At 54.4% G+C, this 20,882-nt stretch overlaps 11 protein-coding genes across 11 annotated transcripts; 5 read left to right on the top strand and 6 right to left on the bottom strand.

Annotated features, from left to right (window-relative positions):
• Nucleotides 1–201: 201 nt before the first annotated feature.
• Nucleotides 202–1,131, top strand: KRP23_12043 (Macro domain-containing protein; the record flags this gene model as incomplete). The annotated part of the gene is made up of 1 exon (XM_067882632.1): nt 202–1,131. The coding sequence occupies one exon, from the start codon at nt 202–204 to the stop codon at nt 1,129–1,131; it is 930 nt and encodes a 309-aa protein (XP_067739651.1).
• Nucleotides 1,132–1,948: 817 nt separating this feature from the next.
• On the top strand, nt 1,949–2,878 carry KRP23_12042 (O-acetyl-ADP-ribose deacetylase; the record flags this gene model as incomplete). The annotated part of the gene is made up of 1 exon (XM_067882630.1): nt 1,949–2,878. One exon carries the CDS (start codon nt 1,949–1,951, stop codon nt 2,876–2,878), a length of 930 nt encoding a protein of 309 aa, XP_067739650.1.
• A 231-nt stretch (nt 2,879–3,109) lies between these two features.
• On the bottom strand, nt 3,110–3,733 carry KRP23_12041 (uncharacterized protein; the record flags this gene model as incomplete). Its single annotated transcript, XM_067882629.1, has 1 exon — nt 3,110–3,733. The coding sequence occupies one exon, from the start codon at nt 3,731–3,733 to the stop codon at nt 3,110–3,112; it is 624 nt and encodes a 207-aa protein (XP_067739649.1).
• Nucleotides 3,734–4,826: 1,093 nt separating this feature from the next.
• Nucleotides 4,827–5,450, top strand: KRP23_12040 (uncharacterized protein; the record flags this gene model as incomplete). The annotated part of the gene is made up of 1 exon (XM_067882628.1): nt 4,827–5,450. The coding sequence occupies one exon, from the start codon at nt 4,827–4,829 to the stop codon at nt 5,448–5,450; it is 624 nt and encodes a 207-aa protein (XP_067739648.1).
• Nucleotides 5,451–5,681: 231 nt separating this feature from the next.
• KRP23_12039 (O-acetyl-ADP-ribose deacetylase) lies at nt 5,682–6,611 on the bottom strand (the record flags this gene model as incomplete). The annotated part of the gene is made up of 1 exon (XM_067882627.1): nt 5,682–6,611. The coding sequence occupies one exon, from the start codon at nt 6,609–6,611 to the stop codon at nt 5,682–5,684; it is 930 nt and encodes a 309-aa protein (XP_067739647.1).
• An 817-nt stretch (nt 6,612–7,428) lies between these two features.
• KRP23_12038 (Macro domain-containing protein) lies at nt 7,429–8,358 on the bottom strand (the record flags this gene model as incomplete). The annotated part of the gene is made up of 1 exon (XM_067882626.1): nt 7,429–8,358. One exon carries the CDS (start codon nt 8,356–8,358, stop codon nt 7,429–7,431), a length of 930 nt encoding a protein of 309 aa, XP_067739646.1.
• Nucleotides 8,359–11,252: 2,894 nt separating this feature from the next.
• KRP23_12037 (putative acetylornithine aminotransferase, mitochondrial) lies at nt 11,253–12,701 on the top strand (the record flags this gene model as incomplete). Its single annotated transcript, XM_067882625.1, has 3 exons — nt 11,253–11,707; nt 11,779–12,528; nt 12,605–12,701. The coding sequence occupies 3 exons, from the start codon at nt 11,253–11,255 to the stop codon at nt 12,699–12,701; spliced, it is 1,302 nt and encodes a 433-aa protein (XP_067739645.1).
• Nucleotides 12,702–12,855: 154 nt separating this feature from the next.
• Nucleotides 12,856–14,742, bottom strand: KRP23_12036 (Denticleless protein-like protein; the record flags this gene model as incomplete). The annotated part of the gene is made up of 1 exon (XM_067882624.1): nt 12,856–14,742. The coding sequence occupies one exon, from the start codon at nt 14,740–14,742 to the stop codon at nt 12,856–12,858; it is 1,887 nt and encodes a 628-aa protein (XP_067739644.1).
• Nucleotides 14,743–15,517: 775 nt separating this feature from the next.
• On the top strand, nt 15,518–17,560 carry KRP23_12035 (Heat shock factor protein 2; the record flags this gene model as incomplete). The annotated part of the gene is made up of 1 exon (XM_067882623.1): nt 15,518–17,560. The coding sequence occupies one exon, from the start codon at nt 15,518–15,520 to the stop codon at nt 17,558–17,560; it is 2,043 nt and encodes a 680-aa protein (XP_067739643.1).
• A 440-nt stretch (nt 17,561–18,000) lies between these two features.
• On the bottom strand, nt 18,001–19,224 carry KRP23_12034 (Queuine tRNA-ribosyltransferase catalytic subunit 1; the record flags this gene model as incomplete). The annotated part of the gene is made up of 1 exon (XM_067882622.1): nt 18,001–19,224. The coding sequence occupies one exon, from the start codon at nt 19,222–19,224 to the stop codon at nt 18,001–18,003; it is 1,224 nt and encodes a 407-aa protein (XP_067739642.1).
• A 328-nt stretch (nt 19,225–19,552) lies between these two features.
• KRP23_12033 (Cytochrome c oxidase subunit 6b-1) lies at nt 19,553–19,881 on the bottom strand (the record flags this gene model as incomplete). Its single annotated transcript, XM_067882621.1, has 2 exons — nt 19,553–19,621; nt 19,699–19,881. The coding sequence occupies 2 exons, from the start codon at nt 19,879–19,881 to the stop codon at nt 19,553–19,555; spliced, it is 252 nt and encodes an 83-aa protein (XP_067739641.1).
• Between the last annotated feature and the right edge of the window lie 1,001 nt (nt 19,882–20,882).

Raw genomic sequence — 20,882 nt, 5'->3', positions numbered from 1 at the left:
GTAGGTAAGTACTCGTGGAATGCTCATACTGGCATGATGAAACCAGGACTGAAGATGTTTTGGCCGTCTTACAGACAAAAGCTATAGTCTGTATGCGTCTAGACAGGTTTCAGTTCAACCCACATGCCGCACTGCAGTTCTGAGATTTGAACCGTCACTTTCGACTCCAAACCGGAAGCTACCCGCAATTTGCTGTTTGGCATGACGACTCCTTCATCCTCCGCCCTGCAAGTGTTTGCAGTAGAAGGCATTGCTCGCTCCATCCTGTGTTTCCTGGATCTGTCGACTTTCGACGCTGTTTTGCACTCGTTTCAAGCCACTCCGGAGCTCCACGGATACCTGCAGGACAGTTCACTGTGGACGGAGTTGTCGATTTCGCATTTCGGACGTCCGCGAGACTCGGAATTGCGGTTCCTAGCTCTGCCAACTCGCGATCGAGGCTGGGACTGGACCGAGAGGGAGCGCACGTGTGTGGAGTTGCAGGAGTTCCTGCAGTCCAAGGACGAAAAGACGCAGTTCGAGGAGTCCGTCAAGATCCTGGAAGGGGACATTGGCTACATCAACAACATCGACGGCAAACCGCTGGACGGCATCGCGTTCCCGACCAATTCGCACCTTACGAACCACTTCGTGGGGGCTGCTCAAGCTGTTTTCCGCAGAGCAGGCCAACAGCTAAACGACCACGTGAACGACCCGTCGTTTCGAGGTCGACGGCCCACAGGATCGGCGGTGACGACTCCGGCATTTGACGCGGGGGTGAAGAAGCTCATCCATTGTGTGGGACCGGGGATCTCCCTGCCGAACTGCTTTGAACTACTGGCGACGACGTACGAGAACGTGATGAGTGCAATTTTGCATGAAGAGCTGACGTGTGTCGCAGTGGCCTCCATTTCGACGGGCAGTTTGGGCGTGCCGTGTGACAACGGAGCTCAAGTGGCGCTACATACGATCCAGAAGTTCGTGCGTGCGAACCACTGGGAGGGCAAAATAGCCTTTGTGTGCTATGACGAGTCAGTGCTGGAAGCGTTCACGAAACAAAAAGAAACGGTGCTCGAGCGCTTCAACGAAGAGCTGGTGCAGCCCGTGGTTAGCAGTGTGCCTCGCTGGCCTTTCATACGACAGGGACGTTGATGAGAGCGTTAGAATAGCCGGTGCATGTCGAATGACCATGTTCCGGGCATGTTGTGCATGTTGTCTACTTCGAGTATCGAGCGCAATGGAGAAGCATAGATGGTCAGAAATGCTACATTTCTTTTCATTGTTGAGTAACAAAACAATCACTTCTGGTCCTTGGCTTTATGGTTTTGCCGTGTGCAGATTCCAGTAGCTTTGTCGTACGTGAAGAGGTCCTCTTAGATTCATCACTCCGTGACCTGGAACTCTTGCTGCGCTGTTCTTTAGTTCCCGCACAAGTTGGTGGCAGGAATCTGGGTGAACGGAAACGTTTAAGGCGCGATCACGAGTGACGGTTGAATTCTACTCAAGAATCGTTGGTAGGCCCTACCTCGTTAGTTTTTATCTTGTTTTATGTCTTTCTTCCGATTCACGGCCCTCCTGTTTATATCGTGTCTCCTGTGTCTCCAAGACTCTGCTGGCGCAACTTCGTGCGAATCAATTTACTGCGGTATAACGTTATGCTCCTTACTTTCTCCCAATCGAGGACGCAGTCGTGCAGCTCTTCAACTCGCCACCCAGCTGCGAGTACGGGGGGAGGAACTACAAACAAACTTCGACCTGTGGCAAGTCCGTCAGTATCAATGGGAATAGTGCGGTCGATAGCACTTCAAAGAGCAACTTGCAAACCTCCGACCACGTCAGATACAAGTGCGTTGCACGCGAGCCCAATCCTCTTGATAATGCCACTCGTCGCTGCCACACTGCTGCAGAAAGCTCTTGCTCATTAATTAAATTTACGTTTCACGCACACCTCGTTGACGCTACAGACCAAATGATATCCAAGGCCAACCCCATTTCCACCCACAAGAGGGACATCTGGGCTGTGGAAGGTGTTGTTCACTCCATCTTCTTCTACCTGGATCCGTCAAGTTTCGACGCTTTGCTGAGCGTCCTCCAAGCGATACCGGAGCTTCTGGGTTATCTGCAAGACGCTTCACTATGGACAAGCCTGTCCAAGCTTCATTTCGGCGGCCCACGAGACCTGGAGCTGCAAATCGACGACGGCTGCATTCGAGACCGTGACTGGGACTGGACCAGTCGTGAACGAACGTGCGCTGAGCTCCAACACTTTCTGCAGTCTGCAGACGACCAAGTGAGCTTCAACGAGGCAGTGGCAGTCATAGAAGGTGACATCGGAAGCATTGACAACATCGACGGCACACCTTTGGACGGGATCGCATTCCCAACCGGCTCGTCGCTGATGAACCCTCATATTGGAGCTGCTGGTGCGGTCTTTCGTCGTGCGGGTGGTGGTCTTGACAAATTGGTGAACGGTCGAGTCTTTCGTCGTAATGGGCATAGATGGCTGCCAGCGGGCTCTGCCGTTGTCACCCAGGCCTTCGAAGCTGGAGTGGATACGCTGATCCACTGCGTTGGTCCCAGTGTCCGGGTGGCGGATTGCTATGAGCTGCTGGCTCGCACTTACGATCGCGCAATGAACGCTGCGCTGCGTGAAGAGCTCCAATGCGTTGCTATGGTGTCCGTCTCCACGGGGAATCTAGGAGTTCCGTGCGTGAAAGGGGCCCGAGTGGCTCTGCGCACGATACAAAAGTTTCTCGTCAGAGACAACTGGCACGGCAAGCTGGCGATCGTTTGCAACGACGAGCGCGTCCTCGAAGCATTCAAGAACGAAAAAGCTGCCGTGCTGAGCGACTTTAACGTTGTTCCGCCCTGTCCAGTTGGAGATTCTGCGGGTCGTTGATGAATTCTGTCGAATCCACCACGCACAGATTGGACCCAGCACGAGAACGTCTTACAAACTACCGAGGAAAAGAATTGGAGACCACTCTAATAAGTCTTCACAGACCCAGTAAGGAAAGTCCAGCGAATAGGAGCATCGATTTACATTGTCCAAGAGCGTCTAACTAACGACAGATCAATGACCGATGATGGGTCGATTTGCTAGAACGCTATCTGGTTGCAACCATGCAACTTAATGCAGCAGTGGCCCCGCCACGACCAGCACCAGCGCAGTGAACGTGGCGACCGCCTGAGTGCTTGCTCCCGACGTTGTCGAGACGTCCGCGACATCGGCGCTAGCGCTGGTGCTAGCATTGGCGTTGCTGGCCGACTCAGAGTCCGGGGTCTTGGTGGCAGCAGTGGGTGCCTCGGTCGTCGTTGTGGTGGTGGTGGTGCTGGTGCTGGTGTCAGTGGTGTTGTTGCCACTCGACGTGGTAGCCGCCGGCGTGGTCGCACTTGGCGCCTCCGTCGTGGAAGTTGGAGCTTCCGTCGAGTCAGAACTGGAGGACACTGCACCATTGCACGTCTCCACCATGCCCTCCACCACTTGCTTGTAGTTCTGGCCGTACGGACCACCGAACGTGCAGTCCGGCAGCGTGTCCACGAGGTTGACGACGGCGTCGTGACACGCGGAGTCGCAAGTCCATACGCCTCCACTGGCGAGGTAGGCGGCCCAGCTGGCGCAGTTGGCGTGGAGCGTTTGGACAGCGGTGGCGACCTTGGAGTAGTTGTCTGCGTCGCACGGTGCAGCGTCGACTTGGTTGTGGAGCGCGAGGGCGGCAGCGAGGAAAAGGGTGGTGGATCGGATAGCGACCATGGTGATTGAGTGGTTGAGTTGGTGAGTCGCTGGGAGTTGCGTTGTTGCTGGTTGTTGTTGCTGGGAAAGCAAAATTGAATTGTGATGGTTTAGATCGAGGCATCCAGATGCTGGTCTTAATGTTGCCGTCAGGCTTAGGAGGCTTGGGTACGTAGGAGTTGCTCTCAAAATCTTGGTCGTGTTTGGATTGTCAATGCCATTGGGACAAGGGACATCTCGCCCAACTTTTGGGTACGAATGCATTGACAAATCGCTGTGCTACCTGTTAGATTTTTCGTTGATTCATGCTTGCCGTGCAAGTCCGAGCAGAGAATTTGAAGATTGTTTCTAGTACCACGTCGCCTGCAGTGAGTTTCTTGTTGATGCTTCTGTAGGTCGCGGCGATCCTCACAGATTTGACTCTCGCCACGTGAGCACTTGATTTGAGACTAGCGGTGCCTATCCGTGTCGCCTTCTGTTTCGTCTCGCGCTTCCAGTTGTAGAGAGGTGATTATGATCGGAAACGAAACGAGTGGATACTCTTTGTGGAAATGTACGCTGCAGCACGCAATGGTGCTGTTCGCTCCGCTCAGCTGAATTGGACTTATCGCGCACCATATGACCTGCAATGTAGCTGCTGCTGCAAGCGAACAGTGAGTCGCCCCTTCTTGAAGTCAAATCGATGATCATCTGTGGTGAATCGAACGTTGCGCCAAATCTGCTTGGATCGCTCCACGCAAGCAATGCAGTCTATCAAGTCAAGAATCTACAAAGCAACCGCCATCATCATGGTATGGGCTTTTCAGCTACACTTGCCGAGCCAATGTCCTCGACACAGAAACCATTGGGTCTGCAGTCGTTCAGTATGAGCATCATCATCTTGCTCATCATTTTCGCTGTTACGGCAAAAAGGTACATTCACACCAACTATATGTACAATGCCGCCGTCGCAGTGGACGAAGTACGACTCATACAGGACTGATCACTACTACCAACCCCACAAGAAACATATTTCTCAGACCACAATTCAATTTTGCTTTCCCAGCAACAATAACCAACAACAACGCAACTCCCAGCGACTCACCAACTCAACCACCGTCGCCTCTCAATCACTATGGTCGCTATCCGATCCACCACCCTTTTCCTCGCTGCCGCCCTCGCGCTCCACAACCAAGTCGACGCTGCACCGTGCGACGCAGACAACTACTCCAAGGTCGCCACCGCTGTCCAAACGCTCCACGCCAACTGCGCCAGCTGGGCCGCCTACCTCGCCAGTGGAGGCGTATGGACTTGCGACTCCGCGTGCCACGACGCCGTCGTCAACCTCGTGGACACGCTGCCGGACTGCACGTTCGGTGGTCCGTACGGCCAGAACTACAAGCAAGTGGTGGAGGGCATGGTGGAGACGTGCAATGGTGCAGTGTCCTCCAGTTCTGACTCGACGGAAGCTCCAACTTCCACGACGGAGGCGCCAAGTGCGACCACGCCGGCGGCTACCACGTCGAGTGGCAACAACACCACTGACACCAGCACCAGCACCACCACCACCACAACGACGACCGAGGCACCCACTGCTGCCACCAAGACCCCGGACTCTGAGTCGGCCAGCAACGCCAATGCTAGCACCAGCGCTAGCGCCGATGTCGCGGACGTCTCGACAACGTCGGGAGCAAGCACTCAGGCGGTCGCCACGTTCACTGCGCTGGTGCTGGTCGTGGCGGGGCCACTGCTGCATTAAGTTGCATGGTTGCAACCAGATAGCGTTCTAGCAAATCGACCCATCATCGGTCATTGATCTGTCGTTAGTTAGACGCTCTTGGACAATGTAAATCGATGCTCCTATTCGCTGGACTTTCCTTACTGGGTCTGTGAAGACTTATTAGAGTGGTCTCCAATTCTTTTCCTCGGTAGTTTGTAAGACGTTCTCGTGCTGGGTCCAATCTGTGCGTGGTGGATTCGACAGAATTCATCAACGACCCGCAGAATCTCCAACTGGACAGGGCGGAACAACGTTAAAGTCGCTCAGCACGGCAGCTTTTTCGTTCTTGAATGCTTCGAGGACGCGCTCGTCGTTGCAAACGATCGCCAGCTTGCCGTGCCAGTTGTCTCTGACGAGAAACTTTTGTATCGTGCGCAGAGCCACTCGGGCCCCTTTCACGCACGGAACTCCTAGATTCCCCGTGGAGACGGACACCATAGCAACGCATTGGAGCTCTTCACGCAGCGCAGCGTTCATTGCGCGATCGTAAGTGCGAGCCAGCAGCTCATAGCAATCCGCCACCCGGACACTGGGACCAACGCAGTGGATCAGCGTATCCACTCCAGCTTCGAAGGCCTGGGTGACAACGGCAGAGCCCGCTGGCAGCCATCTATGCCCATTACGACGAAAGACTCGACCGTTCACCAATTTGTCAAGACCACCACCCGCACGACGAAAGACCGCACCAGCAGCTCCAATATGAGGGTTCATCAGCGACGAGCCGGTTGGGAATGCGATCCCGTCCAAAGGTGTGCCGTCGATGTTGTCAATGCTTCCGATGTCACCTTCTATGACTGCCACTGCCTCGTTGAAGCTCACTTGGTCGTCTGCAGACTGCAGAAAGTGTTGGAGCTCAGCGCACGTTCGTTCACGACTGGTCCAGTCCCAGTCACGGTCTCGAATGCAGCCGTCGTCGATTTGCAGCTCCAGGTCTCGTGGGCCGCCGAAATGAAGCTTGGACAGGCTTGTCCATAGTGAAGCGTCTTGCAGATAACCCAGAAGCTCCGGTATCGCTTGGAGGACGCTCAGCAAAGCGTCGAAACTTGACGGATCCAGGTAGAAGAAGATGGAGTGAACAACACCTTCCACAGCCCAGATGTCCCTCTTGTGGGTGGAAATGGGGTTGGCCTTGGATATCATTTGGTCTGTAGCGTCAACGAGGTGTGCGTGAAACGTAAATTTAATTAATGAGCAAGAGCTTTCTGCAGCAGTGTGGCAGCGACGAGTGGCATTATCAAGAGGATTGGGCTCGCGTGCAACGCACTTGTATCTGACGTGGTCGGAGGTTTGCAAGTTGCTCTTTGAAGTGCTATCGACCGCACTATTCCCATTGATACTGACGGACTCGCCACAGGTCGAAGTTTGTTTGTAGTTCCTCCCCCCGTACTCGCAGCTGGGTGGCGAGTTGAAGAGCTGCACGACTGCGTCCTCGATTGGGAGAAAGTAAGGAGCATAACGTTATACCGCAGTAAATTGATTCGCACGAAGTTGCGCCAGCAGAGTCTTGGAGACACAGGAGACACGATATAAACAGGAGGGCCGTGAATCGGAAGAAAGACATAAAACAAGATAAAAACTAACGAGGTAGGGCCTACCAACGATTCTTGAGTAGAATTCAACCGTCACTCGTGATCGCGCCTTAAACGTTTCCGTTCACCCAGATTCCTGCCACCAACTTGTGCGGGAACTAAAGAACAGCGCAGCAAGAGTTCCAGGTCACGGAGTGATGAATCTAAGAGGACCTCTTCACGTACGACAAAGCTACTGGAATCTGCACACGGCAAAACCATAAAGCCAAGGACCAGAAGTGATTGTTTTGTTACTCAACAATGAAAAGAAATGTAGCATTTCTGACCATCTATGCTTCTCCATTGCGCTCGATACTCGAAGTAGACAACATGCACAACATGCCCGGAACATGGTCATTCGACATGCACCGGCTATTCTAACGCTCTCATCAACGTCCCTGTCGTATGAAAGGCCAGCGAGGCACACTGCTAACCACGGGCTGCACCAGCTCTTCGTTGAAGCGCTCGAGCACCGTTTCTTTTTGTTTCGTGAACGCTTCCAGCACTGACTCGTCATAGCACACAAAGGCTATTTTGCCCTCCCAGTGGTTCGCACGCACGAACTTCTGGATCGTATGTAGCGCCACTTGAGCTCCGTTGTCACACGGCACGCCCAAACTGCCCGTCGAAATGGAGGCCACTGCGACACACGTCAGCTCTTCATGCAAAATTGCACTCATCACGTTCTCGTACGTCGTCGCCAGTAGTTCAAAGCAGTTCGGCAGGGAGATCCCCGGTCCCACACAATGGATGAGCTTCTTCACCCCCGCGTCAAATGCCGGAGTCGTCACCGCCGATCCTGTGGGCCGTCGACCTCGAAACGACGGGTCGTTCACGTGGTCGTTTAGCTGTTGGCCTGCTCTGCGGAAAACAGCTTGAGCAGCCCCCACGAAGTGGTTCGTAAGGTGCGAATTGGTCGGGAACGCGATGCCGTCCAACGGTTTGCCGTCGATGTTGTTGATGTAGCCAATGTCCCCTTCCAGGATCTTGACGGACTCCTCGAACTGCGTCTTTTCGTCCTTGGACTGCAGGAACTCCTGCAACTCCACACACGTGCGCTCCCTCTCGGTCCAGTCCCAGCCTCGATCGCGAGTTGGCAGAGCTAGAAACCGCAATTCCGAGTCTCGCGGACGTCCGAAATGCGAAATCGACAACTCCGTCCACAGTGAACTGTCCTGCAGGTATCCGTGGAGCTCCGGGGTGGCTTGAAACGAGTGCAAAACAGCGTCGAAAGTCGACAGATCCAGGAAACACAGGATGGAGCGAGCAATGCCTTCTACTGCAAACACTTGCAGGGCGGAGGATGAAGGAGTCGTCATGCCAAACAGCAAATTGCGGGTAGCTTCCGGTTTGGAGTCGAAAGTGACGGTTCAAATCTCAGAACTGCAGTGCGGCATGTGGGTTGAACTGAAACCTGTCTAGACGCATGCAGACTATAGCTTTTGTCTTTCAGTGCATTACCATTCGTTACCTCGGGCGACATCGTCTGCTGCAGACTAAACCAATGAATGAATGGATGTTGTTCTCGGATCCATCGTCCTACTTCGATCAATTCGTTGCGTGTATTCCCCGGTCGTTCTTCTTCTCCAGAGCTGTGAGCTCTCAATCCAGCAGAATGCTGCCTGCTTGGTGACGACGTGAGATACACGGTTCCAAGACGGCCAAAACATCTTCAGTCCTGGTTTCATCATGCCAGTATGAGCATTCCACTGCTGCTTGAGGACTCACCTACAAACATGGTTAATCCTATTGAAGCCTATGTAAAGCACTAGCTGAAGACGCACCGGCTATATGGGACCTTCATGAAGAGCTTCATAATGGCCGGGTTTGCTGGTATGAACTGGATAGGATTCTGGCCATTTACTTGGGTATTGAAATACTTCATGGCGTCGATAGACTTGCTGATATCATTTTACACCAGGTGATTGCCGCGGAAAGGTAGCGAGTAAGGTTTTCTCGGCGAGCCAGCATAGTACATGTAGATGGTGACGCGGAATTGAGAAATGGCCTCCAAAACCAAGAGAATTACGAGCTGAGAGATCTTGACGAGCTTGTTGGCGATAGTGAGCTGGCGCTGATGCAGCAAAGACAGCTGAGCTTCTTTCCTCATATAACCTCAGCCTCATTCCCGAATTTCCTGCTAATCCGATTTTTTCTTTACTATGGGCTGCTGTGGTAGCTAAAACGACGATACGCTTCCAGGACAGCATCAAACGCCCGACTAGGCTAAAGATGAAGACCCAGGCCCTCTTCGACGCTTCGTCTACGAGTTGGACCATAACGGTCTCGAAACTGAGCTCTGTACTGCCCGAAACGAGGCTGTTCGAGCACTGGCACGTAGTGTTGAGCACACGGTAGTGTACCAGCTCCGTGATGGCACGTAGTGTTGAGCACACGGTAGTGTACCAGCTCCGTGATGGCACGATGCGCGAGAGGTTCAAGACAAGAGCTCTGAATTCTCACACAAACCGGTTGGCAATTGACAAATTTCACTCACCCAACGCTGATAACACTGAAGAAAACGAAGAGAAGAATATATTCTACTGCATCACTGAAGACATCAAGCGTAGATTGAACTTACAGCTCAACCTGTACAGCGTGCAAATCACTAGCGTCGCGGTCAGTCTCCCACTGGAGTTCCAGACGCAAATGGAAAATCGCGCGATGCATCTAAGTGAGATCAAAGAGCAAAAGGTGAAGCAGTAAAGTGACATGCAGCTGCTGCAATACAAGAAAGAGATTGACACGGCCAAGTTAAAGCTCCGGATGATGTGCATGGAGGAAGAGCAAACTGAAAAGGCCGAATGTGCGGAAATTCGCAAAGGCATCGACTTGGTCAACGCACAAACCAAGCGTACGGATGGGGAGATTAGGTAGGTAAATCCCGCTGTAACCTGTAACAACTACGACGTTGAGGCTACGTAGAAGAGCGCAAAAATTGAAGTTGAGCACGAATTGCAGCAGAGATCAATAGCCACTGTGATGCTGACCTTGAAGTGATCAACGTTGAGAAGGGTGCAGTGCAAGCGATGCTGAACGTTATCACAGATGGAATACGTATTAGCTCTGATGCAAAGGCTGCAGAAATTATCGCTCGTGCGGAGGGAGCTGGTGCAACTAAGCCGGATAAGTACCGTCAGCACATGCTTAAGATACAGATGCTGGACAAGCTTGGATCACTTGCTAAGAACAAAGAGGCTGTAATTTCGGGAGCGACATCTAACAGTCTGCTTCCGGAGTAGCCAACCGCCAAAGGAGCCTCATGCTGAACATCGATGAGTTGACGAGGAATCTCCACATTTTGAGTAAAAGCAGCGCGGTTGTGTGCCAATGTCGCTAAGAAGTGCAGATATTTTTTGTGACCTGTCATCATAGGTTATAGCTGCACAAGAAGGAAGGAAAACAATCAAGAACTTCTGACTTTGGAGCTCATATTGAAGTTCTTCGGCATAGCAATAAGTGAAGACGCGTCAAACGAAACTTGACCCTACAAAAGCTTCGACATCAGAATTGAAAGATGTTGCTGTTGTGCGTCGAGTGAATTCCTCCATGCGAATCTAGTACGCGCAAATCCCCGCCAACCAGTTGAAATATTCTTAATACAGACCGCAAACTCTACCATGGTCATCACTTGTTGCTCGTTCTGGATTACACAGAGCAAATTCTTAACCTCAGCAACGTGTTCTTCATAGCAACTGCTCGAATGAATTGAGATTCTTCGCGACAAAAGTGAACTTGTTTCTCCTTGCGCACAATCGCAATTTTGCAGTGCCAGTTCTTGCTGCACTCTTGATGGTCTGTATCCGATAGCATAACGGTGTTGGAAAAGAAATATTTGCGGAAGCAGTTCTCATTTCACACTATCATAGTCTTTTCATCGCTGATGTCTCGTAGCGCATACTGAGCCCCACCCGCAACGGTCATTCAAGAACACGAATGTTTCGCCGCCTTTGCTGGGCAGGTCAGTTTTCAAACATCCGGTTGACGTTGAAGTCACCGCAACAAAAAAACCCTGGCCGTCGACCAAGAAGAACGCCATTTCTTGTTAAGAACTCATCTTGGGGATTACCTCGGCCATCCTATATCGTGATTGGACGAGCCGCGACCACATGAATTTACTCGGAGCAAAAAAGTCACAAAACACAAAATACCCAATCGCCGAGCCTTCATAACCGGAAAAGCTCGCAACCGCCCGTTTACTTCGATCCACACGATGCTGGCTACTCTACGCAACGCCAAGAAGCTGCAGCGGGCGTCGCGCGCCTTCGCGGCCAAGCCCTTTGTCCCAGAGTCGTACGAGAACAAGTACCTGGCCAAGACGTACAACCAGGACGGCGTGCGCGGCGAGCCTGGCCTCGTGTTCACGCACGGCAAGGGCAGCAAGCTGTTCGACGCGCAGGGGCGCGAGTTCCTCGACTTCTACGCGGGTATCGCCGTGTCGGGACTGGGCCACGGCGACGAGGACTGGTACGCGAGCCTCGTGAAGAACGGCAAGAAGGTGACGCACGTGAGCAACCTGTTCCACGCTGAGGCGCCGCTGGAGCTGGCCAAGACGCTCGTGGACAACTCGCGCTTCGACAAGGTCTTCTTCGCCAACTCGGGCACGGAGGCCAACGAGGGCGCGTACAAGTTCGCGCGGCTCTACGCCAACCGCGTCTCCCAGGGAACGTACGTGACCTGCAGAAAAAAAGTATCTTTCACTGGGGGTTGAGTAATGATGTTATTTTATTGCTTTGTAGGCCTCTAGAGGGCAAGAAGTTCGAGTTTATCTCGTTCAAGCACGGCTTCCATGGCCGCACGGCGGCGGCGCTCACGCTGACACACAAGCCCAAGATCCGGGAGGCTTTTATGCCTCTGGTGCCTGGAGTGCACTACGCTGAATTCAACGACATTGAGAGCGTCAAGAAGCTCATTTCCGACAAGACGGCCGGCGTGTTCATTGAGCCTATTCAGGGAGAGGGAGGCCTGTACCCTGCCGACCCGGAGTTCATGCGCGAGCTGCGCGCGCTGTGTGACAAGCACGACGCTCTGCTCATCACGGACGAGGTGCAGTGCGGTCTGGGCCGCACCGGTGCGCTCTTCGCCCACGAGCTGTACGACGTGACGCCTGACATCATGACGCTGGCCAAGCCTCTGGCTGGCGGCCTGCCCATCGGTGCCGTCCTCATGTCCAACAAGGTGGCGTCGGCGATCACTCCCGGCCAGCACGGAACGACCTTCGGTGGCAACCCGCTCGTGTGCGCGGTGGCCAACACGGTGCTCAACAAGATCATGGACGAGAACTTCCTCGCCAACGTGCAGAAGCGCGGCAAGTACCTGGCCGACGGCCTGGAGAAGCTGCAGCAGAAGTTCCCCGACAAGGTCGTCGACGTCCGCAAGCCGATTGGCAAGGGCGGCCTGTTCATTGCCCTCGAGTGCACCAAGCCCGTGGGCCCACTCATCGCGTACGCGCTCTCCAAGCAGGTGCTCATCATCTCCGCTGGCGAAAAGTAAGTTTCTGGTGTTTGGTTGCGTCCCTGATGTGCAAGCTGTCTAACTTTCTGATTGTTACCATTTCTCTTTCAGCACGATTCGTCTGTGCCCGCCCCTTGTCGTGGACGAGAAGGATATCGATCAGCTTCTCGACGTCTTCGAGAAGGCTTTCGAGGAGGACGTTCTGTAAAGTCCTGCTGCAACGTCATAAGCAACAGAAGTCGAGAAAATGTTAACTTGGCTCTGAAATTGATCAGCATTTTTGCAGCGACCACTGCAGGATTCGTGTTTAGTTTAATTATTCTATCTCGTGTGAGGGTCTAACGGTGAGGAGGTTGCTAGAATCACTTTCCCCAGAGCTCGAGCAGAGTCCGCTGAGCTCGTTTGGGTGGTGCAGTGGACTTCGTTGTCCGTCGCAGTCGGATGCGCCGCTTTTGCTTTGGTGGGGCGTCTTGAGAGTCCTGCGCTTCCTGGGGCTCTTGCTGCGGTTGTTGTTGGGCCGTTGGGGCCTCGTGAACGGGATGCAAACGAGGTTCTGCGCTGTGCCGAGTCACTTGAGGCGAATCTCTTCGCTTTTCCGCCTGAGATACTCGTTGACGCTGTGGAGACAAAGGATTATTCGCTTGAGAAGCTCGTGGTGGTTTGCTGCCTCGTACTCGATATGCACGCCCGTCAGGTTGCTCGGTAAAGCCCCTCCAGTTAGTCCACTCCGTGTTCCCGATTGGATCAGAGGCATCGCCCTCTGGCGCTAGCTGCAGCTCAAAAGGTTTTGTTCCCGTTGTAGAATTTTTATGCTTGTCGTTCAATTGCTGCTCACGCCCACTACCGACCTGCCAGCAGCGCACCGTACCATCATCGGAGCAGGATGCAAGTTGGGTAAAGTCTTGAGAATTCCAGGCGACTCCGTTTACCTCACTCGTGTGGCCCTTGAGCGCGAAGCAGGGTGCACGATGCTGGACGTCTAGGCCAGACCACGCAGACGAGAGGGTTTGATCACACAAAGTACTTGCTCGGGCATCCCAAATGTATACGACACCGTCCACGGAAGCACCTGCAATGAAGTCCCCGTCAGGACTAAAGACGGCCTTGCTGTAAAATGAGCTCGCTTGGTGTCCGAAGCATCTGAAAACCGTTTTAGCTTGGTGGTGTCCCGCCATGTGCTGCTTTTGACCGATATCGATCACAGCGATGGCATCGTTCAGCACGTTCACGAGTAGGCGAGGCGCACCTTCAACATCTCCTTGGCGATAAACCAGCGACGAAATACCTCGGCGAGCACCTTCCCGCGTTGAGCACGATATCTCGCGTGTTGGAAGCGGTAACTTCCCCGTCACCTTCTTCTTCCCACGGCCTGCAGTAGAGCTCGACCTCACACAGCGTAGGTCCCAGAGCTTGACCACCGCATCCACAGCACCTGCTGTAATCAGCTCCTGTCCAGTAGCACCAAACTCCACACACGTAACACTACGCGGTGAAGGCGACGTCGACGCCACAGCCGTGCCACGGCGTCGACGTTTTTGGCCTGGGGATGAAAAACTCACGTTTGGCGACGAGCTTCTCGACGATGTAGGCTCAGCATGCACGTTCTCCAGCGCAGAAACCGGTTTTCCCGTCGCACGAGAGTCCCATAGCAGTACTCGTCCGTCCCTCCCACCTGAAGCGAACACGTGATCATTGTCCGGCGCTTGGCGAACACACTTGACACTCATGTCGTGCCCTCGCAGCGTCGAGATGGGCGTCGCAGCCGTCAAAAAGCTACATCCCGCCGTCTCCACGTCCCAAATCCTAATCTCCAGGTCTCCAGCAGCTGTTAGCACCTGTGTGGCATCTTGCGTCCAAATGGCATCGAAAATGGCGTTGTGATGCGCCGTCCAGCGGCTTTTCCGACGTCCTAAAGCCGCGTCCACGATCCCTACACCCCCCTCCTCGTCCACAGCCACCAAGAGACTCTTACTATGCGCGTAGGCCACTTGGAACACCGGCCCGGAGGGCAGAAATCCCGTGGATTGGCCGTTAATGGGCACTTGGGGCCCCTCTCCGAGCGCCAGGACGTGCTGCGCGGGACAGTGTAGCGACGAGAGCAGAGCGCCTCGGACGCAGCTGTGTTGCAAATAGATAGAAGAAGCATTGATGCACGTGGGGGCCGCGTTGTCGAGGCGTCGAGAGGTCCGGTGGCGGCTCCCCGAGGCACCAAGCTGCAGCCTCGCGAGCTGCTGCGTAAGGTTCGCCATGGCTAATTGTGCGCCAGTCGTGCATTGACTTGGTGATTGTTTTAATTAGTGAAATTAAGGTTAGTGGATGGTAATGATTACATCAAATCAACGTGGCGCACACCATGTTGAAGCTGCTTTTGTCGTCTGATTGTGACGATTGTGACTCGTGCAAGATACTTTTCTCTCTCCGCGGTTCAGTGCGCGGTGACTGGTCTGGCGTCTCCATCCAGCGCTACAGTGGCTCCGTACTGACCAGCGATCGCTCTCTACGCTCGGCCCGGGCGAGCACGGGCATGGCGTGCGTAAGCTGCTGGTCAGTGATTCAGCGGCGAATGCAGGTCCACACTCGTCGACAGGCACGGAAAAGCAAAGGAAAATCTTTGGAATGAGTCGGCGCTTCTTTTTTCTGAGCTACTTTTTTTAGAACCTTACGGCGGGATAAGATCTTTCCTTACTGGTCTCTGCGTTGGAGCGTACGCATTGCAGGGCACTGTGAGCAGCAGTCGTTGCCGATCGGGCAAAAAGCCGCTTTCCAACGCCCGCAATTCAGACCAGCGCTCTGCTCAGCTCGCACCTTGCAACAGCTACCAGACTACGACTGCCACGTTAGTCGCCCGCGTGATCTTTGCAGAGCTCTCTGCAATTGGCCGAAAGACTGTTAGCAATCCACCCATTGGTCAAAATCCACTTTACAACCATGGAAGTTTTTTTCCTTCTTCGAGGAAGATTTCTAAGCCTTTGAAAGGATGCACAACGCAGAATGCTCGGCGAGAGAGATCGCGAGCACCGCCGTATGCGTCCCCCTTGTAGCTCCACGTCGTCGCTCTTCTGCAGCCCGCACTCGCAGTCGCTGGACAGCGGACCTTTCCCCTTATACGGCGGCAAAGCGGAGCTCACCGAGGGTCTAGAGCCAGGGAGCGCCGCGGAGGCGATGGCCACGCGACGCGCGTCGCTCGTGGCGCCATCTGCGGCCCCAGAGGAGCCCGAGCAGGAGCAGGAGGTCGAAGACAAGACGCCACCTGGTGATGCAGCAGCTGTCAAGACGGAAGTCCACGTGATCAAGCGCCGCAACGTGGGAGTGCCCAAGTTCCTCCGCTTCTTGTTCCAGATCCTGGAGGCGGAGGACCCGGGCATCGTCACGTGGTCCCATGGGGGTACGGCCTTCCAGATCATCCAACCAGAAGAGCTGGCGAACCAGATCCTGCCCAAGTACTTCAAGCACAACAAGGTGTCGAGCTTCCAGCGGCAGTTGAACTACTTTGGCTTCAAGAAGTGGACCAAGACGCAGACCAACATCTGCACCTTCAGCCACCCGTTCTTCCTGAGGGCGGACAAGGAGCGGATGAAGCTCATTAAGAGGAAGGAGCGATCCAACCCTGCAGTCATGTCGGCGGCCATGGCAGCCGCGATATCGTCCAACCCGATCCACATCATGAACCAAATACAGGCTCGGGAACAAGAACTATCTCAAGCTCAGGCTCAGTTTGAAGCCCACGATCTGGCCGAAGCGAGAAATCAACTGCCGACGCAGCAAGCCCTCAAGAGACAGAAATCCAACACGCTCTCTGGAGCGACAGTGACGTTCCTGAACTCTGCAGCGGCAGGTCGTCGCCACTCTACAGGAATGCTTCCTGGCTCTGAAGCATTTGGGTTTGCTGCCGCGGCGGCAGCGGCAGCTGCTGCAGCAACAGCCTCGGCACCGGGTCGGAAGCGTGCCGGAACGCCCGCAGAGCAGGAGTTTGAGCTGGAGATGGAGGCTCGATCCGGTGCTGCGGCCAACGCGTCGTCTGCGCAGCAACAACTGATGTACCTGCGCAAAATCGCCGAGGCCAAGGAATTGGCACAGGGTTATCCGTTTCAGTCGTCGCGTGGGAAGCGCCAAAGCCTTCCCCATGTGGTGCCGCCTACCATTGGCATGGGTATGGCTATGAACATGCCGAATGTGGGTGGGAATGGTAGCTTTGCCCCTCGTGGGGCCGTTTACCTTGGTCGACGCAGGAGCGATCAGCTCCTTACCGATTTTAACATCGGCAGCAAAGCGCCAACAATCAGCCAGTTGGAAGAATTCATGTCGTCCTCAGCTACGTCGGGGTCGCAGCAGACAATATTCGCCTCAAGCCTCAAGAATGACGCCTCGGTGGTGCTCCCTGTTTCTTCCAACTCGCTTGCCCAAGATACATATCAATTACAACAACAACAGCGGCAGCAGCAATTACGACAGCAGATGAATCGACAGCAGCATATCTTCGCAGGCTCTGGATATGGGTCGCTTGGCGTCAAGCCCGAGTCCGGCAATGAATGGTCCGCATCTGTCAAGCCTGAAGTCTGCAGTGGATGGCCGTCCTGTATCAATGCAAACCCATCCTCAACTAGTAATACCAGTGCTTCCTACCCGCCTCAGCAGAATCACTCGATGATGACACCGTTCAAGTTTGGAGACCCAAATGCGCCGTACCAAGGCGGCGTAAGCTCGTTGAATTACTCTCGTGCATCGTCGGACGGCGAACAGAAGCTTCACCAACGTCCACCGATGTCTCATCCCCAGCCATACCAGTCGCAGCAACAACGGGTGCCGTACCAGCAGCAGGAGTCAGATCAACATGAAGAGGCCAGGGATTATATCGATGTACTGCTCGAAAGCGCAGGGCTGGACGACAATCTGCCTCCTCAGACTTCCACGACACTCTCGTCGGAATCGTGGAATGAACCAAGCTACAGTCACTCGCAACAGGGGCACAGTGGGTCAGGGTCGGAAGGGTCTTACCCTTTCCTGCAGCCACAGCAGCAAGGTCAGTTATCCCCAATGGAAGGAATGCCTCACAACCCACGCTTTTAAAGCCCCCTCAGCGAGATATCATACGAACCAAAACATTCAAGCATCGAACCAATTCGGAGGGTCCGGCCAAGAACAAGTGCATCGACAAGAATGATGCCACTTTGGCAGCCAGCCCGCCTCCTGTATATGTATGTACTCTTCATATTGCTGTGTGCGTGTACAGAGCTGACGTAGAGTAGCAAGCGTCTTCATCGCCAAGAACCCAACAAGACAAGTTCCCCACGTCAAGACTCCGATATCAGGCGGATAGTCTCCTGCTTTTGGTACGAGGAGAAAGACGTCGTAGTGTTAGAATTTCTCCAGTGTAAGTGTAGTGAAGTGCCTTTGACAAGACGAAGGGGATGACAGTAAAATGATAATAACAGCCAAGCAAGCGGTTTCTGGATAGTACTTGATGCATTAGTCCTTGACGCAGACGTCTTGTCTAGCTGGAGCACGCCTCAATGGAGCGAGATCTTTGCCTCGGCGAGCGCGTCCACAGTCCATTGAGGGTAGTCACGGTTCGGGAATTGCTGCAGCATGAAGGTGCGGACGAACGGTTCAAACTCTCCATCGAGAACAGACTGGCGCAGTCGACGCATGAGGTTCAACATGTACGTGACGTTGTGGTACGTGATGAGGTGTGCGCCGATGCTCCCCGTCGTCTCCTCTGCATCACCGAAAGTCTCCTCTTTCTTCAACAGCACTCGCAAGTATGCACGTGTGTATTTCTTGCACACAAAGCACTCGCACGTGTCGTCAATGGGTCGTTCGTCCTCCTCGCACTTGGCGCTCTTCAGCTTCAAAAGCCCCGACGGCACAATAGCCGTGCCAAACCGCGCCGTGCGAGTCGGGTACACGCAGTCAAACATATCCACGCCCAGAGCAGAGCACACGACGAGATCCAGCGGGTAGCCAACCCCCATCAAATACCGAGGCTTGTTCTCCGGCAGTTGAGCCGTGCAGCGCGCCACCACTTTCCAGAACGCCTCCTTGGATTCACCTCCGGCCAATCCGCCGATCGCATATCCAGGCAGGTCGCGCTTGATGAGTTCACTCAGACATTGGTCTCGTAGCCCCCCTTCACTCACATCCAGTCCACCCTGCACAATACCAAAGAGATTCTGCTTGTCCGGGTGGGCATGCGCTTCGATGCAGCGGTCCAGCCACCGCACCGTGCGTCCACACGCCTCCTTAAACCGTTCGTCGTCATCGGCCAAGCTCGAGACGACATCGTCCAGCGCCATGATGATATCCGCTCCAATGCGGTTCTGGTGGGCGATCGACGCCTCCGGGGTCAACACCATCGTGGAGCCGTCCACGAAGCTCTCGAACTGCACGCCGTGCTCCGACACCTCACAGAGTTTCGAGAGACTCACCATCTGGAACCCCCCCGAGTCGGTCAGCAGGTTGCGGGGCCACTGCATAAACTCGTGCAGTTTGCCGGGCAATTGCGCCAACACGTCCGTGCCCGGACGCAGCGCTAAGTGGTAGGTATTGGCCAGGAAGATCTGGCAGTCCACGTCCTGCATCTGTGCGGTGGTCAGTCCCTTGATGGCGCCTTGCGTCCCCACGGGCATAAACACCGGCGTGCGGACTTGTCCATGGGGCAACGTGAGCGTCGCAGCGCGCGCTCGATGGTGTTTCGCCAGCACCTCGAAGGTCAAAGCGCTCGGCATCTTCATCTAGAATAGCAAATGTGCTAGAAACATGACGTGAGGCATAACTGGCCCAGGGACGTCGAAACGAGCGGGGGACGACGGTTGTTTTGATATTTGCAGGTTTTAATGATGAACTTGGCGCATGCGGAGGCCGACGATGGCAAAGCTGCCACAAGACGGCAAAAAAGTTCATTTGGAAGTGACTACTTTTTGCTGTCGGAAATGGTCGCTGAGCCTGTTGGAGGACGTCGTTTTCCTACACTTTTTCAATATATAGGAAACAAGGCGACCTGCAGCCTCTCAACCTCCGCATGAGGGCAAGTAGAAGGAGCACAGGATCGAAGGGGAGAGTTTACTCCTCCTTGAAGTACTGCACGCCCTGGAACGTGCCCTCCTCGCGCTGCTCGTCCCAACGCTCCACCTGTTGGTGAATGGACGTAAATAATATGATCAGTGATTGGTGGCCAATGCAAAATACTCAGTTGTTGCTGTACGTACCCAGGAGCTGGGGCACAGCGAGGCGGCGAACTGGTGGTACTTCTTGCACGAGTCCTCTTCGCCGTCGTTGTTCTTGAGGCACAGGACGTACTCGTTGTAGCGCGTCCAGCAGTGCTGCGCCTGGTTCGTGTTGGGGAAACGCGGGTCCAGCGGCGTGGTCTTGAGCTTGGCTTCGGCGGGCATGGTGACGGCGTAGGAGAGAGCTCGGAGGGATTTCTGGCACTGAACGGGCGGACGAGGGCCGCAGGAACGAGGGGTGGTGCGAGACCACCGGGCTCCTTGTTTTTGTGACCAAGGCGAGGTTTCTGCCAATGGGAAGGCGATGAACGCTATTTATGGACCAATCCCCGGACCACTGCGGAATTAAAGCCAATCACAGGAGACGCATTTCCATGCAAGCGGGGTTTTCCAAATATTGAGGAGCGGAGAAGGTCGCACCTAATGGGGTGTATGTGTTCTCCCATACATGGGTCATCAAGGCGCTCTACCACGGCCTGAAAGATTGGGACAATGTGTGTCACACTAATATTGCAACGCTGTTGACTTCAACTCGCAACGGACGAAGCACATCAAGTGGCGGTTGTATTTGCTACAGCAACTGCCTTTTTCTTCTTCACGCTACACATCTTGCCGTGGGCTACATCGTTTGTTGCCCATCGTCTACGTCGCTTGCACGCTTTGTTGCCTTACTTACTCTTCGCCTTGTTGGCGGCGTCGGATTTGGTCTCCTTTGACGGCGTCTTGCTTTCCTCTTTTTCCACCGGCTTGACCGACGCATCATCCACGGCAACAGTAGCAGACTCCTTTGTAACAGCATCAGCATCCGTCGCACTAGACTCGTAGCCAAAGTAGCCCGGGTACCCGTAGCCGTAGCCGAAGTTGCCCGGGTAGCCGTATCCGTAGCCGTAGGTCGAGTACGAGTCCGGGTAGTAGCCGAAGCCTCCGCCGTACGACGAGTAGTCCGGGTAGCCGTATCCATAGTCGTATCCTCCGTAGCCCTTGCCGTAGTCGTAGACGTCCTTGTCATAGCTGTAGTAGTCGTCGCCATAGCTGTAGTCGTCGTGGCCGTAGTCGTCGTGGCCGTAGTCGTCGTAGTCGTTGCCGTAGCTTTTGTAGCCGTAGCTGTAGCCTCCACCGTAGCCCTTGCAGTCATAGTCGTCGTGACCGTATCCGTAGCCCTTGCC

The sequence above is a fragment of the Phytophthora ramorum genome (genome assembly GCF_020800215.1).
Source record: "Phytophthora ramorum isolate Pr-102 chromosome Unknown Phyram_PR-102_s0014, whole genome shotgun sequence".
Taxonomy (NCBI): Eukaryota; Oomycota; class Peronosporomycetes; order Peronosporales; family Peronosporaceae; genus Phytophthora; species Phytophthora ramorum.
Note: the sequence above shows the minus strand (reverse complement) of the source record. Positions and strands in the feature narration are given on the sequence as shown.